Raw genomic sequence first — 13,751 nt, 5'->3', positions numbered from 1 at the left:
CAAGGCACTGTTCTAGACCCTTGGAACAGGTTAGACAAAATTCCTCTCTTGGCATTTCTATAGTAGCCAGGGATATATAAAAAGCAAAACCACACAATAAATAAATAAAGTTTATTATAAGCTGAATATGATAAATGATAGGAAAAAAAAAAACCCAGAACATGATGAAGGCACTGAGGACTAACAGAATAAGAGTCAGTTTGCAATTTTAGATAGGATGATCAGTGTACTTCTCATTGAGAAGGTAAATTAAAAATTTTTTTTTAATTTATTATTTTTGAAAGAGAGAAAACGCATGCCTTAGTGGGGAAGAGGTGGGGGGGGGTGCAGATAGAGGATCTGAAGTGGGGCTCGAACTCTTGAACCATGAGATCATGACCTGGGTGAAGCCGGACTCCGCTTAACTGACTGAGCTACCCAGGCGCCCAGAGAAGGTTAATTTTGAGCAAAGTCCTGAAAGAGGTGAAACAGTAAGTTACCTGTTGGTAACCATGATGATCATGGGCATAGCATCTTATTTTATAGTTTAGTGGAAATGCTTTTCCACTGTTTCCTTGTCATGCCTGATGTGGGCTTTGGATAGCCAAGATAGATACATTTTCTCATGTTAAAGCATTACCCATTTATTTTTATTTGAGTGCTTTGTCAAGAAAGTTTACTGAAATTTTCAGGGTCTATAGAGACAACCATATGATTTTTCTCTTTAAGTCTTTTAAGATGATAACATGTATACTGTATATTACCAATATTGAACCATTTTTGCATTTCTGGTCCTGGTGAATTTCATTCCTTTAGTGTGATGATGGATTACTTTGGCAAATATTTTAGAATTTTCCATTGATACTCAGAAGTGAGATTAGGCTGTGATTCCTTTTTTGCTGTTCTTGTATTCCTTGAAGCTACTGGCATAAATACTTTATATGCTTCATAAGAATAATATGGAAAAATTTCTTTATTTTTCTCTGCTCTGGAATTGTTTAACAGTGGAATCACCTACTTTTTAAAGGTTTTATAGAATTCCTGTGGAAATCATCTGAACTTGGTAGTATTCTAAAGTTTGCTTTTTGAAGCTTTTTCTTTTCTCTCAAACTTGATCTTTTCTAGAGCAAGGAAATTGTGTTTTCCTAGAACACTATCTATTTCAGACAGATTTGCAAATTTAGTTTTGTAGACTTGAGCAAAGCAGTCTCCTACTATTCTTCAGTTTCATCTTTTTTCTATGGTTACTTCTTGATTCTCCTTTTGTATTTTATATATTTGCATTTGCCCCCATTGGTTTTAATGTTTATTTGTTTTGGGGAGAGACAGAGACAGAGCGTGAGTGGGGGGGGGGGTAGAAAGAGAGAGGGAGATACATAATCTGAAGCAGGCTCCAGGCTGTCAGCACAGAGCCTGATGCGGGGCTGGAACACACTAACCAAAGCGTGAGATCATGACCTGAGGCGAAGTCGGATGCTTAATGGACTGAGCCACCCAGGCATCCCTGCCCCCAGTCTTTTGATTATATTAGCCATTGGCTTTTTAATTTTATTGTTTACTTTTAAACTTCCAGATTTATTTATTCTGTTTTCTGTGTTCTAACTCATTAATCTCTACTTGACTCTTCATTTATTTTTCTTTTTTGTATTCCTTTGTTTTGTTTTGTGGTCTTATTCCAATTGTCCCAGTTATTGAGCATTGCTTTATCTTTCTCCCATGTTTCTGAGATGTATTGTTACTCTTTAGAAATGTTGCCATTTTGTGCTTTAAGTCCTTTTGGCCCAAGAGTTAAGAGGGGTTTGTTTTCATAAATATCTAAACTTAAGTATCTTTTAGCTTTCTGAATTTTTTTTTTTTCCAACGTTTATTTATTTTTGGGACAGAGAGAGACAGAGCGTGAACAGGGGAGGGGCAGAGAGAGAGGGAGACACAGAATCGGAAACAGGCTCCAGGCTCTGAGCCATCAGTCCAGAGCCCGACGCGGGGCTCGAACTCACGGACCGCGAGATCGTGACCTGGCTGAAGTCGGACGCTTAACCGACTGCGCCACCCAGGCGCCCCAGCTTTCTGAATTTTTAAAATTAATTTCTCACTTTATTTTCTCATGATTAAAAAATATATCTGTACTATTTCTACTTTTTAGGATTTATTGAAATTTTCTTTGTGGCCTAATATATAATCTATTTTCATGATTTTCAGGATAAAGAGTTTTTATATAAATTACCAATTTTCCTTATTAATTTTATTTAGTGTTCTTTGTGTCTACTTATTTAAAAATTTTTAAATGTTTTTATTTATTTTTGAGAGAGAGAGAGAGAGAGAGAGAGAGAGAGAGAGAATGCAAGTGGGGGAGGGCAGACACACAGGGAGACAGAATCTGAAGTAGGCTCCAGCCTGTGAACTGAGAGATCATTACCTGAGCCAAAGTCGGATGCTTAACTGACTGAGTCACCCAGGCGCCCCTGTATCTACTTACTTTTTTCACTCAGTCTTTCATAAATCAAGAGAAGTTAATTAGAATATCCTATTACCAGTCTGTGTATTTTTCCTTGAATGTTCCATAATTTCTGCTTTATATGTGTTGCTGTCATATAGTTCATATGTAGTCATAACCACTCATATCGTTATTGAGAATTGTACTTATGATAGTTTAAAGTTGTATTCTTGTTTAATTCAATGCTTCTTGTCTTAAATGCCACCTTTTCTTTATTAACATTATGGCTTCTGGTCTCCATGTCCTAATGTTCCTGTGCTTGGAGTTTAATTTTTAATTTTTAAAAATCATTTTCTCTTAGGTGTGTTTTACATAAAGTATAGAGTTATGATTTATACTTTTACTCCAACTGGAAATTTTTTCTTATAGATGAGTTTAAGCCCATTTCTACTTATTGATACAACAGATTCATTTTCTGTTACTGCTTTATGTTATTAAAGAAATATAACATTTTTGTTTTTATAATTTTTAAAGAAAATCTTTGGCTATGTAGTTTGTTTTTATTTTTATGTACTTGTAATACTTAGAAAACTTTTACTTTTGTTATAGTGGTTACTTTTATTTAGTATTCTTAGACTTTTATTTTTTTTTGACAATATTTGTTTCCTAATAGAGACAGAGATAAAATTAATGTGTATAAAATTTTGCACTTGACTTTCATCTACCACCTAATTATATTCAATGTTATAATCTTTCTCAGTGTTTCCCTAACACTAATATTACATATAATACAATTATTTTTATCACGTGATTTGTTAGGTTTTAGTGATATCTTTTGATACTTAGCTTTTAGAAATAAAATAATTAGAAAAAGTCTTCTAACTCTCATCTTCTTTTATCTTTTCTTGCCCGCATTAGCCACAAATAAAAGTCTAAGATAATTTTCTAATTGGAAACATGGTATTTTATGATATAATATAGCAAATGCTAAAATTTAAAGATTTCAACTTTCAAAAACAACCTAATATAAATATTTATTTCTAAGTAGCCCCAGCCCTCCCTTTCTTGTCCTTCCATCTCATTAAAAGTTACATTGAAAACCTGGGTAACATACTTCAATGTATAGATAATTGACTGAGTTCTGCTAGAGTAAGTAGCGATAACATTAACCAGAGAGACCCTGCCATGGAGACAGTGGCTTCAGTTCCCTTTTAAATTAATAGCATCTCCAACTGGAGGTTGGTAATGTGAGGTAATAATGATTGAAAACTCCTGTTTGCAGCCATTTGTTATTATCAATGGCATATAAACATGTTTATTAATTCATCCTCTTAACTCTGACAACTGTTGTCTTTGATCATGTTCTACTCCATTACCTATGTTATTGTCACTATACCTTGACAATAAAATCTATCTTCTTCATGTCAGTGTTGTATACTGGTAGAGGATGGATAGATTTATATTTTTGTGGAGGTACTATTTTGCATGGGACCTCTTTTAATTTGGGGGAGTATAGAGGATCATGCTATTAGAGAGTTAAAGAGTATACAAGATAAAATGCAGCAACTTTCTGGGTAGTGCTTTGGGTGAGTCTGGTTGAGTCCATATTTAATGTAATTTGCAGAAGATTTCTTTTCTAGGTGCTACTTCAAGAGAATTCTAGTGGTTGGGAAGCAGTGAAGTTCTTGTGCCTGGGCACTGCCATGGGAAGTGGGAAGTGTGGGAGAAGTGGCATGATTTGGGATTTTAGTCTTCTTCTCTTTGTCCCTTTAATAAAAATGACAAGCTACCTTGGTAGAGAATATAAATGTGTCATACATTGTTCTTTCTGTCAACAATCATTTATTCAGTAATTATTTATGGAGAGTGAATCTGTAGTAGACCAGACACTGTGCTAAGGCCTGGGGTTACATTGTGAGCAATATAGACATGGATCATGTCTTCATGAATTTCTAGTCTACAAAGAAGCACACAAAGCCATAATCACCACTGCAATAATTTTGGGGGGAAAAAAAGCATTTTAGGAGTAAAGAGCAAAGACAATTGAGATGAGATATGAAGGATGCAAAAAAAAAAATGGTGGAGAAGGTAGAAAAAGTCAGAAAAAGTCTGACAAAAAAAAAGTCTTTTTTGTTAGAAAAAGTCTGACAAAAAGTCAAGTGGTCCGGGCAGAGAAAGGTCCATCTGTTACGTGCTGGTGTGCTTGTCTTAGTTGAGGAACTGGAAAAAGAATCAAGATAGGGAAGGGTCTGATATTAGCGCTGGAAAAGGAAACTGGTGGATGCCAGATTCTGCTGGGATGCCATCATGAGAATTTTGGTCTTTACCCTAAGGGCAGGGACAACTATATAATTTGTGAAGCTCAGTGATAATGAAAATGCAAAGTGAAAATACAGGGTCCCTTTTACAAAAATTATTAAGGATTTTGAAATAGTGACAGTATAGTATTAAACCAAGTGCAGGACCTTTCTAAGCACTGTGCCTAGTGTGACTGCACAAGTCACAAACCCATGAACTTGGCTCTGCCTAAGAGCAATGGGAAGCCAAGCAAAAGTGTGAAGTAGAGAAGAGTATTGATTGGATTTGCACTTTAAAAGACAAATTCTTGGGGCGCCTGGGTGGCTCAGTTGGTTAAGCATGGGGCTTTTGATTTTGGTTCAGGTCATGACTTCATGGTTTGTTGGTTTGAGCTCTGTGTCCAGCCCTGTACTCACAGTGTGGAGCCTACTTGGGATTCTCTCTCTCTCTCTCTCTCTCTCTCTCTCTCTCTCTTTGCCCCTCTCCCATGCTCTCTCTCTCTCTCTCTCTCTCTCTCAAAATAAATAAACATTTAAAAAAAAGACAAATTCTGGGGCGCCTGGGTGGCTCAGTGGGTTAAGCGTCCGACTTCAGCTCAGGTCATGATCTCGCGCTCTGTGAGTTCCAGCCCCGCATCGGGCTCTGTGCTGACAGCTCAGAGCCTGGAGCCTGCTTCAGATTCTGTGTCTCCCTCTCTCTCTGGCCCTCCCCCATTCATGCTCTGTCTCTTTCTGTCTCAAAAATAAATAGACGTTAAAAAAAAAGACAAATTCCTTTTTTATTTTTATTGAAAAAAATTTTTTAATGCTTATTTATTTTTGATAGAGGGAGACAGAGCATGAGTGGGGGACAGGAGAGAGAGAGACACAGAATCCAAAGTAGGCTCCAGGCTCTGAGCTGTTAGCACAGAGCCTGACGCAGGGCTTGAACCCATGAGCTGTGAGATCATGACCTGAGCCCAAGTCAGATGCTTAACCAACTGGGCCACCTAGCCACCCTTGTGTTTTGTTGTTTTGAAACAATAGGCTGTATTTCATATGCAGTCAAATATTGAGAATCAAATCTTTTGTCTATCACCACTCTGCCAAAACAAGTCTTGAGTATTGTATGATGTAGTAAGAAATTAGCAATGAGAAAAAAATCAAACCACCATTTTATTTTTTACAATAATCCTAATTTTTTGTGTGCCTATGTATTTCAAACATCCTATAGAGAAATAATACCTCAGCAAAACTACAAATTTGATAGTGATCCACAGTTTAATTTTTTGATACATAGAGAAACAATTTCCCTTAAGGACTTTTATGACAGAATAGAGATCAAGCTATTACTCTTTAAAAAGTCTGACAACTATAGAAATCAGCAACCTTATGCTTTTTTTTAAATCTTGTTAGTTCAAGTTTATAAATACTAATGGTAAAAGTTATCCCCAGCTAACAATATTTTTGAAAAGAAGATAATTGTTAGATATTTGTGTATCATGACAAGAAAAAAAGGAAATATTTTTTTGGGGGGATGTCATTCTTTAGATACATGCGATTAATTATAAGAAATTACCTTATATTTACTTAAAAATATTTATGGTTTGTTCTATTAACTATATTTACTTAATAATGTTTATGGTTTGTCTATATAAGCAAAGTGTCAGAGAGTGATGTCAAATTTGGAGCTTGTGACAACAGAGCAATGCATAGTGGGGAAGTGAGTCCTCAGTTTAAAGTTACTTCAGTCTAACAGAAGAAGTAGGCTGACACACACATAAATATACAACTAATAAGCAATTACACTATTCAGCTTGATCTGGTTGTATAGACCTCTGCACTTAAGTGTAAGTAACTACAATGTTAGATACGAGCAGAGGTGAGAAGCCGATGGGTCTAATCTTAAAGGCAAAGAATCACAAGGAGGATACGGATAAAATAAAAACAGAGAGCTGTGAAGGAAAGGAGGGTGAGGCCTAGCAAATTATGGGCTTGCAAATCTTTGTGAAATAAAAACCAGTATCAGTATTTGATAGCTACTGGCAATGGAATTATATTATGGACACTTAAAATTAATGGGACATTCAGAGAGTTCCTGCCAGTCTAGGAGAAATGCTAGAAAAGTTCACTAGGATTAACACACATTTGGCGGAAAATAGGGTAGATAATTGTGCTGGGATAGTTTGGGATCCAGGTAATAAAAGAAGACTTCGTGAGGTAGAGTAATTACTGAGCTTTAAAGGATAAGAGTGAAATGGCTAGATAATTCATAATCATTGTTATTGCCTAATATTTACTTTTGTTGCTTCCTAAGATGTTGAGTAATCTGGAAAACTTACCTGCAGGGGAAAACAAGAACTCTGTCTCTGAAATGCAATTCCACCTCGAAGCACAATTAATTGAAATGAGTTAATAGCGTGACATCATGTAGTTATCATAAATGGACAAACACATCTCGGTTTAATTTAACTTGAACATATTTTAAGGGGTTAAAAAGCTTTGGAAATAGAAAAGACCCTTAAAGCTTATTCTTTAAAAAGATTTTAATTTGAAAGTTGAAAAAAATATGTAGTTGTGATTTTTATGCACAATTATATTGAAACTCAAAAATTGTACATAGTAATAATGATAAAATTACTTGCCTAGATCCACAAATGATGGTTCTTCAATTGTTTGTTGCACAGGCTCAGAGAGGAAAAAACTAAGCACACAATCACTCTGAAAAAAAAAAAGAAAATATTTCTTCATATGTTATTTATTGCTTCCATTCACTAGTAGAGGATAGACCCCTAATTTAATATGACTGGTGTTCTTATAAAAAGGGGAAGTTTAGACACAGGTATTTATGTAGGAATGACAATGTGAGGAGACATAGGCAGAAGATAGCCTTTTATAAGTCAAGAAGAGAGGCCTGGAATAGATTCTTCCCTCACAGCCATCAGAAGGAAACAACCTTGTTGACACCTTGACTTTAGACTTTCATATTGCAAAAACAAGAGACAACATATTTCTGTTCTTTAAATCATCCGGCTTGTGGTACTTTGTAATAGCAGCCCTAGGTAAGCAAGACAGCACCCAATGCTGATCCCTTCATCTATGTCCTAGATTCTATTTCTTCCTCCTTAGGAACCTTGTGGAATATCTCAATCTATACGTTAGTAACTTTACCTTCTTCCTTTCTTTCTCATCAGCATAAAGTAGTCTCTCCATTTTAACAACTAGCAAACAGAAGAGTCAAACCACACAAAGTATACTCACACGTAAATAATACCCTGTCACTAATGCCCCTTTCGAATCCTGTTATTTCTGCCCCCTCCCTTCCTTGACACAAACCTATGGGAAGAGCTACCAACATTCATACTGGTTTCACTTCTTCAATTTCTACTCTATGGTCTACAGCACTCAGGATTCCCCCCACTAATCATTCTCCAAAAATGCTTATAACATCATCTCTAACAACTTTTTCTTTTTTCTTGTCTCCCGCCCACCCCACCCCACCAAATCTGTTGGGGATTTTCTTGGCTGTTATATAGCTACTCTATTTCTAGTGAAAAACTCTCTATCATTTGTTTTTATGATACTAGGTTGTCTCAGTTTTGCTTCCATTTGTCCCGTCATCTCTTTTTGGACTTTTTTTTTTTTCAGGCTCCTTTTCCTTTTGGTTATAATTTAAGTTCTAGTGTTGTTCACTTCCAGGCCATCTCTCTCATTCCTGACACATTCTTTCTGGGTGATGTTATCCCTTTTGGCAGCTTCTACAATGATGCACCAATCTAAACCTTTATCCCAGATCTGTCTCCTGAGCCTCAGCCCTCTATATCAAAACACCTATTTGTTGGCTTCCTTGACTTTTCTAAAGACAATTACAACCAAAAAGTGCACCAATAACTGCATTTTCTTTGCCTTCAATTTGCTACTTCTTCCTATGTCCAGGCTCAAAATAGAGTGTATTTTTTAGACTCTCCATTGTTCCTTACTCCACACATAATATTTATTGCTAAGTCCCCTATTGAATTCCTAAATATCTCAACTACCCATTTCTTCTTTCCAGGTATGCTTCTGAGTTCCAACATCCTCACTTCTCACCTAAATTACAGCAGGGATTCCCAACTCTTACTTTGCTACTCTTTAATCCAATCTGTTTTCCACTTCATAGTCAAACTGATCTTTCAAAATAAATATCTAACAGTTAACTGCTTAAAACCCAGCAGTGGCTCCTTATTGCTTTTATGAAACAGGCCAACTGCTTCACAAGGCTTGTAAGACCTTTCTTGCTTGGGATATTGCTCATTTCCCCTCTTTATCTCTCACCATTTCTCTTCTAGGACTTCATGCTTAACTACACTGAATTATATTTCTTTCCTCAAGTGTGTCAGCTCTCTCACCTCTTTGTCTTCCTACACACTTTGTCGTTATCCATCCTTTCCAAACTTATCCACCCATTTGCCCAAGGTTTTTCATGTGCTTTCTTTTCTACTCTTTTAGCCTCGTCAATAGGATATCAAGAGGAGGGATTGTCATTTATTCACTCATATCTAATAGAGTATTTTTGCTTAATAAATATTTATTAACCAGAACTGAGATCTGTTTTTACATAAAGAATACATTGGTTTTCCAATGCATATATTGTTATCTATGTAGCAGTTTTATGCATCAGTGTAAATTAGTTAACTACCAAATTTTGATCTCTATGTATTAATCTCTTGTGAACTTGCTTAATAAGAATCTATACCCAAGAAATGTATCCATATTCAGGATGCTGACCAAATCAAGTTTTTTGTTTTTTTGTTTTGTTTTGTTTTGTTTTTTAAGCTTAAAGTCAAACTTCAGACTGTGTAGAATTTGTTGAAGAAAATTTGACCTTCTTGGGCCTTTTGACAACTAGTCAATTATTCTTTTCTGGTGACATTTTGGCCTCACCACCCAATGGTTATTAAACTTCAATAGTAGGCAGAATATCTTCCCAATTAGTGTCTGAAATGTCACCACTAGCCAATTATTCCCTTGTGTTTACACTGTCATATCCTTGAAATCCTCATTTGTAATTCCGGGTGTGGGTGACATACTAAATACTAATTCCTTATTGTAACAAGATTGTTTTCATTCTTGAGGAGAAACATGACTCAGTGTCAATGGAGGGAGAAATCAATAAAAGAGATGAAGAGGGGAGGAAAAGTAGTGTTGTTGGATCTTAAAATAATTAATTTTGAAATTTTCTCAGACTTGGCTTTACTCACGTGCATGCCTCCCACTGCTTTTTAGCACACCACACCACTATAGAGTATGAGTTATAGAAATGTCAGTACTAAAGTTGTTCTTACTGATGACTTAGATCAATGTTCTCAGTTGGGTTTGTATTGATCCCCAAGCAGTGTAGCTACATTTAGTTGCATAGGTTGTATACTGAGCAACATTACAGGTGCCATTTTTACATGGACTCTAAGTATAATCCTACTTAGCAGTGTTCCCCATATGTAGGGCTGGCAGATATAGCAAATAAAACCAGAGGATGTCCATGCAATATTTGCAACATACTTATTCTAAAAAGAGATATGTTTATCTCAAATTCAAATTTAACTGGGTGGCCTGCATTTTACTTTCTACCCTACAGTATGAGGTATCTATAAAATGTGTGGGCACATTTTTGGTTGTCTCAGAGGATACAACTGGCAATTAATGGGCAAGGCCACTTATCCTAAATGTGCTGCAATACCCAGGAGGTTCTCACATTATGAAGAATGTTTCTTTTCTGCTTAGTTCTTCAAAAGGTAATGGTCTCCCAGGTTAAAACAAAAACACAACAAAAAACTCTGAAATTAATTACTCTATTCTAGAAGTGAGAAACCTGAATATTAGATAGCATAAGTGATTCAGTGATTGAAATTAGTACCAAAAACAAAATAAAACAAAAAACAAAATGCAACCAACCAACAAAGCCCTGTGTTACCTGTGTTATCATTGCCAATGGCCTATAGATGTGAAGAATGCATATGGGAGACAGGTGGGAGATGTGGCTACAGAGTCCTAGAGCACACTAGTTCTATAGAAACCTGAAACTACTGTGACCTGTTGATGAACGTTAAGCAGAAAAGCATCACAATCAGGTATTTTTAGAAAGGTGACAGTGCAGCATTGTGGAGAAAGAAAAGGCAGCAGCCAGTTTTGGAGAATATCATCAGCAACATATTGTATTTTCTAAGCATATTGTATTTTCTAATTTTCTATTGTGCTTTTCCATTAATTCTCTAAAATGGCATTTGCATTCTCTCCCATTCCCTTTATCTCCCTGGTCCTGGTGGTGGGGGAGGTAGCCTCCTCGCATCTCCTTGCTCTTCTAACCTCCAGTCTTTCTTCTTTTATAAAAATACCCTGCTTTGAAGATCATGTGTGCTGACTCTACTGCCCTCCCCACCTCCCTTGCTGTTGCACTTGTCTACTGACCTCTAGGTCACTGACCTTCATTTCTTGAACATTTTCCACCCTGGAACATTGTCATTTTCTTCAATAGTTCTTGTCATAATTCACACTGTTTTGTTTTGTTTGATTTTATTTTATTTTATTTATTTTTGAAATAATTTTGTGTTTTACTTTACTTTTTTTTTTTTAGAGAGAGAGTATATGAGCAGGGGAGAGGGGCATAGAGAGAGAATCTTAAGCAGGCTCCACGCTGAGCATGGAGCCCAACACAGGGCTCTATCCCATGACCTGAGCCAAAATCAAGAGTCGGACATTCAACCAACTGAGCCACTCAGGCGCCCCATTTCTATAAGCTGCCACCAACACATCTATCATCTTACTTCACTTCTACCCTTTCCTCCATTACATGGGTGGACTGTCTGTACTTTAATTTCACACTGATTTGGGCACAAAATATCATGCTCTTTTCTCTACTCAAGGTTAACACTATGGCCTCTGGCTAAGTTCTCATTTTTCTCATCAACAGTTTTTACTTCTTCAATAGATCTTCCTACCAGCATACATATATGCTATAACATTTCAGTAAACAAAATTTCTTGACCTACATTTTCCTGCACATTATCTTATTCCTGTTCATCCTTAGATAAAAGCCCCTGCAAGGATAATTTCCTATTTTTATCCCAAATGCCTCTCTTCATATTCTCCTTTGAACCTATTCTTTTTTTTTTAAATTTATTTATTTTTGAGAGAGAGAGCATGTGCACATGAGTTGGGGAGAGGCAGAGAGAGATACAGAGATCCCAAAAGAGAAATCTGGGCTGACAGCGCCGAGCCCTGTGTGGAGCTCAAACTCACAAACCATGAAATCATGACTTGAGCCGATGTCAAGAGTCAGAAATTTAACCAACTGAGCCACTCAGGCACCCCTCTTTTGATCCTGTTCTAATCAGAGTTTTGTTTCTAACACTCCCATCAAACTGTTGTTAAATTCACCAATGATACCCATTGTTCTAAATCCAGTGGTCAATTCTCAATTTTTGACCTAGCAGTAGTATTTGAAACAGCTGATTTTGCTTTCTTTGAATTTAATTTTCTATTGGATTCCAGGCATAAAATGCTTCTGGTCTCTAAGAGGTTGCTTTTTTCTCAACCTCTCTTGTTGATTCTCTCCATCTTCTCAAACTTTAAACTTGGTATGCTGCAAGGTCTAGTCCTCAGATCTCTTCTGTGTTTACATTTCACCCTAAGTAATCTCATCTAGTCCTATGGCCTAGAAAACCAATTATTTGCTGACAACTCCAATATTTGAATTTCCAGCCTTTCTTTTCCCCTCAACTCAATTTTCCACTTGACATCTCTGATTAGAAATTTTGTATGGAACTCAAACCTAGTGTATTTTGATCTAAACTCCTGTTTGCTCCCACTCTCCACTGCTCCGCCTATAGTTTTCTCCATCACAGCAAATATTCAGCCAATACAGACTTGTATGGCCCTAATGGTGGGTTAGTGGCTGGCACTTTTCCTGGTCAGTGTCTGTGCCCTAACACTTGTTAAATATTTGGCCTATCCCTCCTATGTGGAACATTATATATTTGGTGAATAAATCAATAAGAGTTTGGGCTTTTTTAGGGACCCTAAAGTTACTGGTCTTTGATATATCAATGTTTCAGGTCAATGCATTAGGTTTTATTAAACGTTTTATAAGATTATATACATATTTTCTTTGCTAGAGTAGATGTTTCACTAATATGGGTTTTTTAATGTCTAATAATGCACTTGAAAGTTAGAAATGCAGTCAACAAAAAGCAAATTTGAAATCCAATAGAACAATTTAAAATTAATATCTGCATCAGCTTATTTTTGTCAAGTTCGGAGCTCTTATTAATATGTTGTTTACCAATTATATTATTAAGCCATTTGCAATTTAAAATGATTGATTTCTGAGAAAGCTAATCAATTCAAAGTTGCTCAAAACTTGTGTTTTTCTTACATGAACAAAGACTACAGAGAGTTAAAGTATTTGAAAAGATCAGAAGTAATGTAATATAACACTGAGATCAATTTTTTCTTTCCTTAAAATAACACATTAAGAATTCCCATTTATTAACTGGCAAGCCAACATCTAGAATTGGCTGCAAGATTTAGTTTCAGTGAGTTAAAACAATAAGCTAAATCTCTCTCTCTCAAGCACTGTGAAAGACTGTAAAAATGTGAATTTAAAAATGAATTCCCATAAGAGTTTTAAATCAAAGCTGAACAGTAATTGTATTTTATTGCCTTTTTCATAAGGTAGCTTGTCAGAATGTCCAGTCTTTAATGTAGTTCAACCCATTATGTTCATATTGGAGTTACATAGAAGAACGACACTATGAAGAACGGCGAACTTCTAAAGAATCTTTCATAATTCTCATTCTAAAATGTCATCAGCACTTCACTAGACTCTGAAAAATAATCTTGGTTTTACTGATGGTACACATGTGACATTTATCCTGCCTGCAAAGTCATCCCAGCCAGCTCCAAATAGGAAAAGAGCAATGTAGTGACAAATGTAGTAATTAACATCTGGGTTTAGCAACCAGGGAACAAGAAACATATGTTCACTATTAAGATGGGATTTACCCATTTGGATTTATTTTGACATT

At 36.0% G+C, this 13,751-nt stretch overlaps 1 protein-coding gene across 4 annotated transcripts in view; it reads right to left on the bottom strand.

The window, feature by feature from the left end:
* The window catches only part of PIK3C2G (phosphatidylinositol-4-phosphate 3-kinase catalytic subunit type 2 gamma), a 358,133-nt gene that overhangs the window by 33,595 nt on the left and 310,787 nt on the right, over positions 1-13,751 (bottom strand). For all 4 annotated transcript variants that reach the window (XM_030322152.1, XM_030322155.1, XM_030322154.1 and 1 more), the window contains one exon: positions 7,335-7,410. In XM_030322152.1, coding sequence (XP_030178012.1) covers positions 7,335-7,410 — 76 coding nt within the window. The remainder of the gene's footprint in view (positions 1-7,334; positions 7,411-13,751) is intronic.

This window comes from Lynx canadensis, chromosome B4 (assembly GCF_007474595.2).
Source record: "Lynx canadensis isolate LIC74 chromosome B4, mLynCan4.pri.v2, whole genome shotgun sequence".
Classification (NCBI taxonomy): Eukaryota; Metazoa; Chordata; class Mammalia; order Carnivora; family Felidae; genus Lynx; species Lynx canadensis.
This window is presented reverse-complemented; position numbering and strand designations above follow the sequence as displayed.